General features: G+C 39.8%; 1 protein-coding gene across 1 annotated transcript in view; it reads right to left on the minus strand.

Moving 5' to 3' along the window:
* The window catches only part of ift172 (intraflagellar transport 172), a 44,085-nt gene that overhangs the window by 12,158 nt on the left and 18,902 nt on the right, over positions 1-13,025 (minus strand). Inside the window, exons 14-21 of the mRNA XM_040018602.1 lie at positions 12,733-12,868; positions 11,077-11,193; positions 10,484-10,626; positions 9,869-9,962; positions 9,435-9,499; positions 8,059-8,239; positions 6,664-6,773; positions 3,031-3,160 (exon numbers count right to left, since the gene is read on the minus strand). Coding sequence (XP_039874536.1) covers positions 3,031-3,160; positions 6,664-6,773; positions 8,059-8,239; positions 9,435-9,499; positions 9,869-9,962; positions 10,484-10,626; positions 11,077-11,193; positions 12,733-12,868 — 976 coding nt within the window. The remainder of the gene's footprint in view (positions 1-3,030; positions 3,161-6,663; positions 6,774-8,058; positions 8,240-9,434; positions 9,500-9,868; positions 9,963-10,483; positions 10,627-11,076; positions 11,194-12,732; positions 12,869-13,025) is intronic.

The following is a 13,025-nucleotide window of genomic DNA, read 5'->3' on the forward strand; positions in this document are numbered from 1 at the left end:
GTTCTGTGGTGTGATTTTAATGAACTACATTTTTTTAAATGTTGTGGGTGCCGTAGCACAATACTTTCCCAACTTTTTCGATAAAAAATATTTATTGTGTCTTATTTTTCCTACTTCAAGTGTATTTTATTCTAATTTTTTGCATTTTATTCTCAGTCACACATACGTTTAGTATGTGTGTGTACACCGAGACATATAATGTACAAAATTTTTTCACTCCTTACAATATGTGTCTTTGGCATTTTTGATATTCTGTACAGTAAAAATATTATAAAACCAAATTTTAACAAAGTAGCAGTTCTTTCATAACCTTTTCAGGACAGAGTTAAGAAAGTAGGTGGAGCTATTAATAATAATGGATTGCATTTATATAGCGCTTTTCAAGACCCTCAAAGCACTTTACAACACCACTATTCATTCACTCTCACATTCACACACTGGTGGAGGCAGCTACAGTTGTAGTCACAGCTGCCCTGGGGCAGACTGACAGAGGCGAGGCTGCCATATCGCGCCATCGGCCCCTCTGGCCATCACCAGTAGGTGGTAGGTGAAGTGTCTTGCCCAAGGACACAACGGCCAAGACAGACAGAGCTGGGGATCGAACCGGCAACCTTCCGGTTACAAGATGAGCTTCCCAACCCCCTGAACCACGGTTGCCCCCAAATTGATGTTATTCCACCAGTTTCTGAGCCACCGCAGTGTAAGAAATGGCACATATTTAAAAACTGCCTCTTATTACCACTGCTGTTTTGCCCTACCAGTACTGACACTGATGATGTCATACTTCGAGGGAGAAAGAGTTCAACTTCTTCAACTGTTTAGCTGATGACATTAAAAAGCTATTAACAGAGATCTTTGCAGTGATGATAATATAAAATTGTCATGATCTGTCATCTCAAAAAGCAATATAATGTCACCGTAATCATTATATAATCCATTTGATTCTGGTTGTGGGGATAGTTGGTGATACATGAACTGACTTTGCTGTTTGTGTCTTGAAGAAAAAGTCTTTAATTCTTCTAATGCAATATTTCCAGTACGGCTGTACCTTGTATTTCTATCTATTTTCTTTCATAGTTAACTAATTAATTTATAAATATATTATATAAATAGCACAAAATAAATGTCCACATTTCATTTTCACAGGTTTAAACAGAGAGTCCACAGTAATCTAATTTAAAAAGAAACAAAACACCATAAAGCAGGAAGCGTGTCCCTTTTAAACCATATCTGTGTAATCTCTGATTTAGCACTTCTACATTTAAATAGACTAGAATCAGCTACTTCTGTGAGTCATTTGGCATGTTTGATAGCACTCACTTTCACCTATTAAATATAATGTGTCTTAAAAAAACAGATAATTGGAATAAAGGTCATTATGAAGCGCACTACAGGAAGGAATCAAAAATTCAAAACTTAAATCAGTGTATCGCCTGACTCATCTGTAATGCAGATGCAGCATTTTCTGACCTAATGAAACTCACTTGGGGAAAAAAACTACCTATTGATCTCTGTGATCTCTTCAAGACCGCTTCTTTACAATCACGGAGATTGACCATTCCCATTTCAAATAATCTGACCTCTGCACTTTAATCAATAACATGCAGTATGTGCTGCGTATCTTCATGCTCACAGCAGAAATCACCTATTGATGTTGGTGACATGGTGACCTTTCGCCCTCCTCCACCTTTAGTGGTACTCTTGACTACAATTAAACATCTATTCTGTCCTTCACCCACTACAGAACTTAAAGTAAAAGTGAAAAGTAATTACTGATGCTGTCTAAATATAAGATCTACAGTACGGCCATTAAAGGTCATGGTGGGAAGTTTTCTTTTATTTCTGGACTATTTTTGCAGAACCAGAGAATAAGTTACTGAATAATTTCTTTCTTTAGGGAAATAAACACTGTTTGAAACGGTTATAAATCACTGTCTGTAGTTTTATGTCATGAAAGTTCAAACAGTACAGCGATGCCAAAGATAAAACGAACACTCCAGGGAAAGTGGCTCAAAGGAAGACAGAGAAAACTATGAAGAGTGGACAGACCTTTGCAGAGACCTCAACCCTCGGCTGCAGCCTTGAAGCCAAACTGTCAACTTACTACAGATTGTGATTTATTTTAATGCAGTGCTTAATTCAGACCACCTTTTAAGATTTGACACAATGTAAGTAGATATTTTCGGCAGGTTGACAAATCGAGTTAATACTGTTAATCTATCTGAAAAGGGGATTCTCACATTCTGAGCTGCAGTAATGTTTTAATTTATGGCATTTCAAAATATGAATAAGGTTTCCGTGTGCATCTAGGACAAAGATCTGAAAATAATTCATTTATCCTTTAGATGGTTTCGACCTTTTTGAGTGTTTGTGGTGTAAAAATAAATTTTGTGAATAACATTTAACTGCAAAAGCTTGTGATGACTGTTGTACTAGAAGGTTAAACCTCCCACTCACTATCTTAACCCCTTATGTCTAGTGTATCATATTTGTGTAGTTTTTTTGTGAGTTTTTGAGACTTCTACATCAGCAGTGGGATCCCCCCAGTAAAACCGAAATAAATTGCACAATACATCCATCCATCCATCCATCGATTTTCTTCCGCTTATCTGGCGACAGGTCGCAGGGGCAGCAGCGTAAGTAGAGAAGCCCAGATCTCCCTCTCTCTAGCCACCTTCTCTAGCTTCTCCAGGGGAACACTAAGGCGTTCCCAGGCTAACCGTGAGATAGTGTTTCCAGCTTGTACTGAATCTGCCCCAGGGTCTCCTCACAATGTATATATATGTTTTTAATTCTATAAGACATTTTAATCTATATTCAGGGTAAGATCTTTTTAAATATGCCTAGGTTAAAGGCTAACTTTTGTTTTTTTCAAACCTGCCTCTCTAATAAACCCATAACAGACTTAAAAGCTCTTCTTTATTCTGTAGCAACTACACGTGTAAAAGACTTACTATTAATTTCATATTGTTAAAAAGAACTAATGATCATGTGAATTAACAGTTCTATGCAGTTGTTTTTCCTTTTTACCTTCATCCAACACTTTTCCATCAGCGCTGTGTTTGAGTCATCCTTAACCTTCAAGTAATACTCCACGGCCCGGGAATATTCACCCGACTGCTCCCACTCTCTCGCCTGCTCCAAGAAGCCCTCCACACCCCTGAAACCAACAGGCAATAAACTCTTTTTTTTTAATTAAAAAAAATATTAAACATTTCACAATAGCTTTATTTAATTTATATGTTATTTTACCAGTTCATAACAATCATGGCATAAAATAGTTAATGCTATAATAATAACCACCATTACTAAATGGTAAATTGACAGTTAATTGTGTCAATGCTAGGGTTCCCTTACAGTCGATTTACTCCGTACAACACATAAAGTATGGGATATCCCGCCCCCGTTTGTCCTGGCTGAAGAAATCTCTATTCACACCTTTGAGGCGGATGGCCTCAGACAACATGTATAGGGCCCTGCCTACACATATACCCCCTGCCATCACAATCAGCCCTCAGTTCTAACGCTCTTCACCTCGCTAAGAGCATATCTACTGGGTTGGGCTAGCTAGCTACTGCTAGTTAGCTCCATTGTCTGCTGGCATAAGTTAACCCAACTGCCTTGTTGGTGTTAGCCTTCACTCCACAGCTGGTGTGTAGGCTGCCCACGAAGCGCTAATTTCAAATCTTCCTGTGCAGCGCTTTGCTTTGCGTTTTGGTATGGATATCAAACCAAAGAGAACAAAACAGAAATTTTCTGTTCGCCACTGTCTTCAGTGGTGCAGTTTCTCTTTGCATGATAGTGACCAGCAATGACGCGTGCCCCATTTGCCTGGGGATTGTCCAGGTTAGGAGAACGTTGACTGACCTGAAGTCTGTGTGCTTCTTCACACCCTGGAAAGATGGGTGACTTTGCGGAGAAAATTCCAGAGGAGGCTAACAGTAACCGCATCTTGCATGCTAGCTACCGGTGGGAGCCTGAGCTGTTGCACCAGGGATCTTGGATTGGGAGAGTGTTGTTTTACAAGGTGGTGTCCACAGATGCTTCCCTAAGAGGGTGGGGAGTTCTGTCCGATGGCGCATCAGAGAGAGGGGTCTGGACACAGAGCTTCAGAATGATGTAAGGCTGCTAGCTGTGTTCTTAGCTCAGGCATTTTTGTCCAGTTCTGAGGGGCCAACATTTCCTAGTCAGGATGGACAATTCAACAGTGGTCTCTTACATAAACAGGCAAGGAGGGAAACGCTCCCTTCCCCCGTTAAAGCGGTCTCGCTCTCTGCTATTATGGTGCAGTGTTCGATGTCTGTCTCTAAGAGCAACCAATGTTCCAGGCCATCTCAACCTGGGGCCAGACCTTCTCTCCAGACCTTCTCTCCATTCCAGTGAGGGAATGGAGGTTGCACCCCTTTGATATTGGCCCAGATACGGGATCTATTTGGCGAGGCAAGTAGATCTTTTTGCCTCCAGGGTGAACACTCACTACCTCATGTTCTTCTCCATAATCGACAGTGATTCACCCGTGGGCATAGATGCACTAGCACACCAATGGCCAGACGTGCTCCTCTATGCATTTCCCCAGTTGAAGTGATATCTCCAGTTCTTGATAGAGTGCATCGGCAGCACATCTCACTGATTCTTGTTGCCCCCCTGGTGGCCAACAAAATCGTGGAATGCAGAGATAATCAGTCTGCTAGCAGCAAGTCCTTGGCAGCTTCTTCTCTGTGGGGACCTCCTCTCTCAGGCAAGAGGAGAAGTGATTCATCTGCCCGGATCTATGGTGCCTTTATGGTTACCTACTGAGAGATCAAATTTGATAGCTAAGGGTCTGCCCCCATGCGTGGTCCTGTAGAGGCTTTTATGAGTACAAATGGCAAGCCTTTGAGCAATGGTGCCAGGACGGGCACATTCCCCCAGTCCAGTGCTCTATTGTGGATGTTTTGACATTCCTGCAGGAGATGCTAGATACTGGCGGTCCAGTGTCTTTTCATGGGACTTGTGTTTGGTGCTTGAGGCCATTTGTGCCTCCCTTGAGTCAGTGGATATAAAATGTATTTCATATAAAACTGCATTGTTTTTCACTTTGGCGTCTGCAAAGTAAGTGGGTGACCTTCATGCTTTGTCTGTGCAGCTAGTTGGGCATCACCGCACACTTTTTTTTTCCGGTTCACTCGTTTGTACGTTACAGCCCCTTCGGTGGCTCATGCTGTCCTTTCAGCTGGGTCTACCACACACTAAGGTGGTGGTGGTCCAACTCCAGTTTGATGGATACTCTGCAGGGCGTGTATATATGTCCCATACTATATGTGTTGTACCATGCGAATCGACTGAAAGGGAACGAACAGTTATGTGTATAACTTTTGTTCCCTGAAGGAGAGGAACGAGTTACAACACAAGCTTGCCTCTGCGCAGCTTGGCTTGATGAAGAGCAGCTATCGAACTGAGAGAAGAGGCTGAGAGAAGGGGGTATATGTGCAGGCGGGGCCATACACATATCATCACAAATAATCAGCCTTAAAGGCGTGAATAGAGGTTTCTTCAGTCAGGACATGCTGGAAAGCAATATCCCATTCTATATGTGTGTGTGCCTTATTCCTCAACTTCATGGAACATAAATTATACACATAAATGTTCATTTTGTGTTGTTTTAGAATTTTGGATTTTTGGGTTAATATATCAGAGTTTTGGTTTATCTTTAGTTGTTTTTGGGGTTTTTTTTACAGTATATTGCAAGTTTCAGTGCTTGATAAACGACCGAGTCTGGTTCCTGTTTGGATTTCTTTATCATTCCTGTAATGAGTTTTCTGTAGTATTAAGTTTAGTTTTTTTTCTTTAATTTTCTTTTCTTTTATTATCAGCTCGTTTCTCACTACTTCCCTCTCTATCGTGCAGTATTAGTTCCTTTGCCCTCCTCTGCCCTGTTAGTCTTCAGTGAATCCATGTTTTTCTCTGTCTGGAATGTACTCTACATTTTCGTATTATCCACAGCCTTTTCATCTCAATCACTTAATATATTTACTTGTCCTGTTAATAATCGGTCTTTGTCATTAGCTTCCATTTCATTAGAAATTAGAGATTAGAACTGTGTTCATCCTCTACAAGCTGCAGTTCCATCACAGCTTTGCAGATGGATGCCCGTGGGAGACGAGAAGCTTTGCACTTATCTGAAGCCTGAGCTGTAAAGTCTGCAAGAATAATTCAGTGTTTTCTCTCTTCAAACCCTCTTTTTCATCCGTTTCCATTGGTAACTTTTGATGTTTCCTCCCACAAGTCATTAAAGCGGGAGAAACGATGGGAGGAGGGTATGAGCTGCATGCTGCTGGTTTGCTGTCTAATGAGCTGTTCCTCATCGGGAGTTGAAATTTGGGAGTACACGTGAGGTGTTTTTTAAAAAAAAGAGGAAAAAAAGCATCAAACTGATTCGTTGTGCATAGATGCATTTCTGGTAATGTTCAAAATATGTTAAAAAATGTCCCACAAATAATCACGAGTCAAGTTGAAAGGCTTTTGACTTCAAATGTTGTAACTAGATATAGCTTCAGTGACGGTTTTGGGTTTTCTTTAGTAGGACTGTGCTTCATCTTTTACTCTGCCATGTTAGACCTAAAATATTTGAACACCACAAGAAATGAAGGTCAGTGGTTACTGATTTTATGGGCTTAATCTCACCTGAGTCCTTTCTTGGAGGCCTCCCTCTCATACTCCTCTTGGAGCATGGAGAGTTTATTGGGGATATACTCTTTACAGATACGTATGGCATCACTCCACATGTCTGCATCCTGAATTTAAAACAGACACGAAATCAATTAAATAACTGACTATCAGGCAGATTGTCAACATCTGAAAAATGAATCCTGCAACTTTAGACATTTTTCACTAAATTGCAAAAAATTCTACAAATACTTTCTTGTCTTTTTTCTGTATCAGCGGCAGATGACTACACTGGTTCACCTTATACCTAAAAAATAGATCTTCTCCTACATTACTGGAAACTATTCTTCTTCAACAGTAACAATTTCCTGTGGGGTACCTCAGGGCTCCATTTTAGGTCCCGTCCCATTCTCTCTACACATGCTTACTTGGGGTCAAATAATCAGTAAACATAATATAATTTTTCGCTCCTAAGCTGACAACATGGAACTATATCTCCCCCTCAATGCCAACAAGTCCAGGCTGAATAGCATCATCAAATGCCTTGTGGACATTAAGAACTGGATGGCACAAAACTTCCTTCAGCTGAATGAGGACAAAACAGAAATTTTCTGTTTTGGCTCTGCCAATTCCTTTGTAAGTTTTTCTGATCAACTTGGAAATCTGTCCACTTATGTAAACCCTTAGGCCAAAACTCTTAGTGTGATATATGACTCTGGCTTTAGGTTTAACAAGCAAATTAACTCAGTGGTTAAAACAGCTTTTTTCATTTCTGTTCCATTTCAAAAGTTAGGTTTTCCTTTCTGTGAGAGATTGCAAAATTGTGTTCATGCTCGCATTTTCTGTTGTCTGGTGCTGGTAGGCTGTCCACAGGTATCTAAAAGAGAGGTCATATTACACATGTTTTAGCATCTCTCCACTGGATGCCAGTGAGAGTCGGAATCAGTTTCAAGATACTCCTGTTTGTATACAAGCCATTCATGGTTTGTCTCCTTAATACATCTATGACCTCTTACACCGCTATTAATCTCCCATGTCCCTCCAGTCAGCTGATCGGAATGCTTCTGACTGTCCCTAGTGCTAGATTTAACCTCAGAAGAGACTGGGCCTTCTGTGTGTTTGCCCCCAAACTGTGGAACACCTTTTCCCTCACATTCAAATCTGCTCCCTCCATTTGATCCTTTAAAACTAGACTTTTTACTCACTGACATTTGAGTGTGTCATTGGTCTTTGTATTTCCTGTGCTGTTTTCGGCCATGATTCTGTTTATCACCCACTAATATCTATTTTTTTCTTATTTCTTTATTTATTTCTATTCCCTTGTCTTTTTATCCACTCTATCTTTTGCACAGGACTTTGGGTAGTGTTTTTTTTTAAAAATGTGCTTCATAAATAAATTTGAGGTGGAGTTACCTTGTAGTATTTAACAGCTAGTTCAGGTCTCTGTGCTTGGAGCAGGAAGGCCTCAGCCTTCTTGAAATCATTCTCTTTAAAGCAGAACTTGGCTTGGCCAACCAGAACCTCAGACAGGCTCTCTGGATCGTGGCCCTCAGCCACCTGCTGTGCATTGGCCCAGTCCTGGTTGTGGACATACCTGGAACAGTTCACACACAAATACACACAGGAAATAAAATCCAAAAATAATCTGTTTTAAGATTAACGGAAACGATTTTTTAAATGTTTTTCATCAAGTACCAGAAAGGGGACTTTGAATAACTTCAGGTTCATAGAAATTTATTTAAAGCTGTGGCTATCTGGGGGGCTGGACATTAATTTCAAGACATATCTGCTTTCAGTGGCTTAGGGAAATAATGGCACTTCTCAAACTTAAACCTCAAATCTCTACATACTTTTGTGAACCGTTAAAACTGCTTTTACCTCTCTGACGACGAAGTCATAACCCTACCTCAATCCTATATCTTGGGGGAAAAAATGAAAAAAGTTCATTATTTTTGATGTGTCTGTTAGAATCACTATTCTCCTTCTTCCATGCCTGCTATCCTTGAAAGAGAAATTAAAAACAAAGACGATATTTTCTTTGCCTAGGGTTAGTGTTAACATTAGCGTTAGCATTGGGGTTGTCACTGATCATGGGTTACTCTCCATCATTCATGAATACTCACACACTCCCCAATTTGAATATTACCTAAAATGACTTAAGCATGTGCGTACAAGAATCATTGCTGCGCAGTGCTGTGTGGCTGGCTGTGGTGTAACTTCACTATGTCTATTTTTAGAAAGCTATACATAATTAGTATTTCTACTGCTGATTGCTATGCAGGCTGTTTCCTCAGTTAACTTTCTGCTAACACTTTAGATTAGGCTTTAATTATCTTGCTATAAACATGCTTATTAGTAGCCTGTTTACTCTTTATTAGTCATTGCAAACCACTTACTAATGACTTGGGCTGCATGGTCCTATTATACCCTTATCAGACATTTAATTAAGAGCTAATTAATGGTTAATATATGTAGCGTAATTTAAAGTATTACCAACCTATCAAATGATTTTGATGAGGCTTGGTTGTTTAGTTCAATTATGGAAGAAAGAACCCCTTAAAAGAGATATGTGATTAGTGAAACTAATCACATTTGGACTTTTTTTAATGACATGAGAAAGTTTAAAAATTGAAGTATTCCAATAATTATATTAACCAAACTTGTCCTTAAACATTAAGCTTCAAACTGAGCCTGAAACTGATATAAATCTGCTCCTCACTGATGCTGATCAGCTGGCAGTAATGATGGGCTCAAAGTGTGAGTACAACATCATCACCTCCAGTACTCACATCAACACAGCTTCTTTGGGTTTTCCTGCTTTGATGAACTCTGCCTCGGCTTCAGTGAACTTCCCCTGTAAGATGAAACCATGAAAAAATTCAGGATTAACACGACTTAATGTGTGCAGCATGCAGTGAGTTCAAGATTCTCAGTAACAGAAATTATGAACAATAACTCAGTGAGTTAGTTCACAGAAACAGCAGCAGCAGGTTTATTGTTATTCTCATATGAGCTGACTATGCTGGGCAATAAAAAGAAAAAAAAATCACATATTGATGTGCTTGGTCTGGTTGAATAAAGAAGACAGAGAATAAATTTGGCATGAAGCAGTTTTGTAGGAGGAAAACTGAAAAGTCTTCATGTGGGTAGTTGTAGCAACTTTTTTGAAAGTGTATAGAAAGAGCAGAAAACTGACTGTGTGGTAAAACTGTGATGGATTTACCTCATCTTCCAGGTACAGTGCATGCTTGAGGTGGATCTCAGGAATCTTCTCCTTACATGCAAGGCGGGCCAAGTCAAAGGCAAAGTCAAATGAGCTGGAGAGAACATGAAGACAGTCTCTGTTTATGTCACATATAAGAGATCTGGCACTCAAAGGACTTTTAGTAGAAATCTATGAGATAAGTGTGTATGCATGTGTAAACCTCTAATTGATATCATAGTAAGTAATTAGAAATGTGGATTTGACTGAGGATACATGCACGTTTTGTCCCTGTGACCACAAAAGTCAAATATATAGCTTTCTCCCCATTAATTTATACACGGTCTGGGTATTAAAAGCACAAATAACTTTATAAGATGGCCTTGCTATCTTTATAAGTGACTTTATAAGTGACCTTGCTCATTTCCTTTTTAGGAAGGAAACAATTGATCACATTTTACCGTTAGGATTTCCTTTCAGACAGTACAACAGATAAAAGATTCTGAATGAGTGTCAAACTTGTTTTAAAGTTCTGCAAAAGGTTTATCATATTTTAAGCAAATAAAACGAAACTCAGTATGTGAGTAAATTGAACTTAAATAATTATTTGGCTCTTTGTGTTGTGATAATGCTCACAATTTATTTGAAGCAGACTTGATGGCGTACTCCAGCAGGCCAAACTTGTTTAGCAGCTTAACAGCTGCCTCTCCTCCCAGACTCCGGGCCCACAGGTAGGCCACCTGCTTCTGCGCATCAGCACCTCCGTGGCTTTTTGCCACCTGACGAACACACAAACACATTAAAAAAAAATCATTACACCAGGCCTTCACTCCTGTGGCTCCCTAACCCCCTTACAACACATAATCCCGGGGAGAAACATTTGAAAGAAGCTATAAAGCTGTGGTGCATTCCCAACGTAACTACAGCAATAAACAGAGAGCCACACACCTGTAACAATGCTGTGGACATGAAACCCAGTAACAACAAGTCAAGCCGTCCTATTCTGTATTTAGCATCAGGAATAAACATTATAATATATGCAATCTACAGTATATGCTTTAACCTAAAAAAATTACAACAACAGATAACAGCTGATATAAGCAGAGTGTGAGGTGTAAACATTTGCTGCGTGGGACGAGGTTCTAGACTTTACTGCTCTCTGCCATATCTTATAAATGTAATGAGATTAAACACAAGTGAACAAAACAAAACAAATGTGGCGTTTGTACCCTGTACGCATCCTCCCACATATCATTGACACTGTACATGTGGACCGCAGCCTTCCACTCTTCAGCCTCCATGAAGTGGTATTCCGCCTCCGAGAACCTCGATTCAGCCTCCAGCTCCTGCAAACAGCACATTTATCATCACCGTCACTTACCATAACTTATGTATCACATACCGGCAGGCTCAACCAAACCACACAGCCCATTAAGAGTCGCTGAATTAGAGCTAGAATAGAATGTAGAGGAAGAATTAATGCCCCAAAGTTTGCGACACTGTGGAAAAAAAAAGTTGCTAAAATTAGAAAATTGGTCCCAAAAATGAACAGATTCAGTAATGAAAAAGAAATCTAGAGCTCAGAGACTCAGTTTCAAAGCGATTACGTCGGGACATGATTAAAAGACTTTAAAATTTGTCGAGTATGGTCTGAGTCTGTACAGTGATCTGTTGAACTTCACAATTCAGGAAAATGTTGAATAAATTATTGTTTGAGTTTAAACTGCTGCAAGGCATTTCTCCCAAGACAGCTGGACAGCTACAAACATTAGAAACAGAGAGTGGTCTCAGACACAGACCTCCCAATAAAAACCTCACACGGCTCTAGAACTGCAGCAGTTTCTGAGCCCGTGAGAGCTCTTCTGATGAGAGGCCCCAACCAGTCGTGCCTGCATAAATGCTGAGCTGTGAAGTAATGACATGAACCAAAGCGCAACCCTTCTCTCACTTTTAAACTGGTTTCAGATGAGCAGGAAGAATCTGAAGACATTATTTTTGTTGCTCACATTCTTGGAGTTATGTTCCTCATCTCCAAGTAATTAAACAAGAAAAATAAGCAGCTGAACTGCCACAAAAAAACTTTGCTTTACAGTATAAACACTGTCACTGCAGTTTAATCCTATTTATCTTTCATAGCACGGAAAGAGAGAACAAATTATACCTGTCTTAAAGTCCTGCATTAGTGCTCTGGTACTTTCAGTGTGTGTACCAGTACAATAAGCAGAAAAAAGGCAGCTTTTAGTTTCTGTGCTCTAACTGTTGGAGTAACTGAGAGCAGCTAGAAGTAAAACTACCACTTCACCCAGGATTTTAAATAAGCAAGGTTTATAGACAGTGTTTATGTGACTGTATTTAGTTATTCTGTTGCATTATTTTATTTTATTTGACTGTTTTATTACATAAACAAAGATTTTTGTTTACTTTATTTACTACTTTTATTTGATTCATTTCTATTTAGTGTGCTCATATTATTCAGTCTGTTCAACATTATTTTATGTTATCTTATTAAACTATTCCTTATTTCTGTCATTTATTCATATGGTGACAAAGGTGGATGCTCATATAGAAGAATACCAACATTGTAGTTCCTCTAGCAGCCACTTGAAGCTGGCTCGAAAAGCTTAAAGAGGAAATAAGCATGTTTACAGTCTGGTACAAAACAAAGGTTTTAGCATGCATCCATTTGCAAATCTATAGATGCATGAGGCAATTTGCAAATATGTGTGAAGAGAGTTGTTTTACACAGTTAGCCCGCCCATCCCCCGAACTCAGGCTCGGTTCGGGTCACAGTGAGATTTATTTGATTGTAAGATGTTAAATCTGTAGGGCTTAACTCTAGGAGTAAAAACACTGTCGTTAGATTATCACTGCAGTGTGGTGTGTACCTTGGCTAGGTGGACATGGGTCTCAGTCAGCAGGTCAGGGTGATGTTTGGCTACCAAACGAATGACATCGTCAAACATCCGGTTCTTCTTGTACATGGTGATGGCAAGGTCAGGCTGCTTCACTGTAGCAAACAGCCTGCATGTGTAAAAGGGGAAAGAGGGCTTTTTAAAACACTTCAGGTCTAAAATACTACGCCCAGACTTTTTCTCCTGCTGTTTTCAAGGTCAGAGATTAACTCAAATGGTGTCATGGTAGTTTGTCTCCCACCAGCTCGACTCCAGCAGACAATGAC

This window comes from Simochromis diagramma, unplaced genomic scaffold (assembly GCF_900408965.1).
Source record: "Simochromis diagramma unplaced genomic scaffold, fSimDia1.1 OVJJ01000802.1, whole genome shotgun sequence".
NCBI lineage: Eukaryota > Metazoa > Chordata > Actinopteri > Cichliformes > Cichlidae > Simochromis > Simochromis diagramma.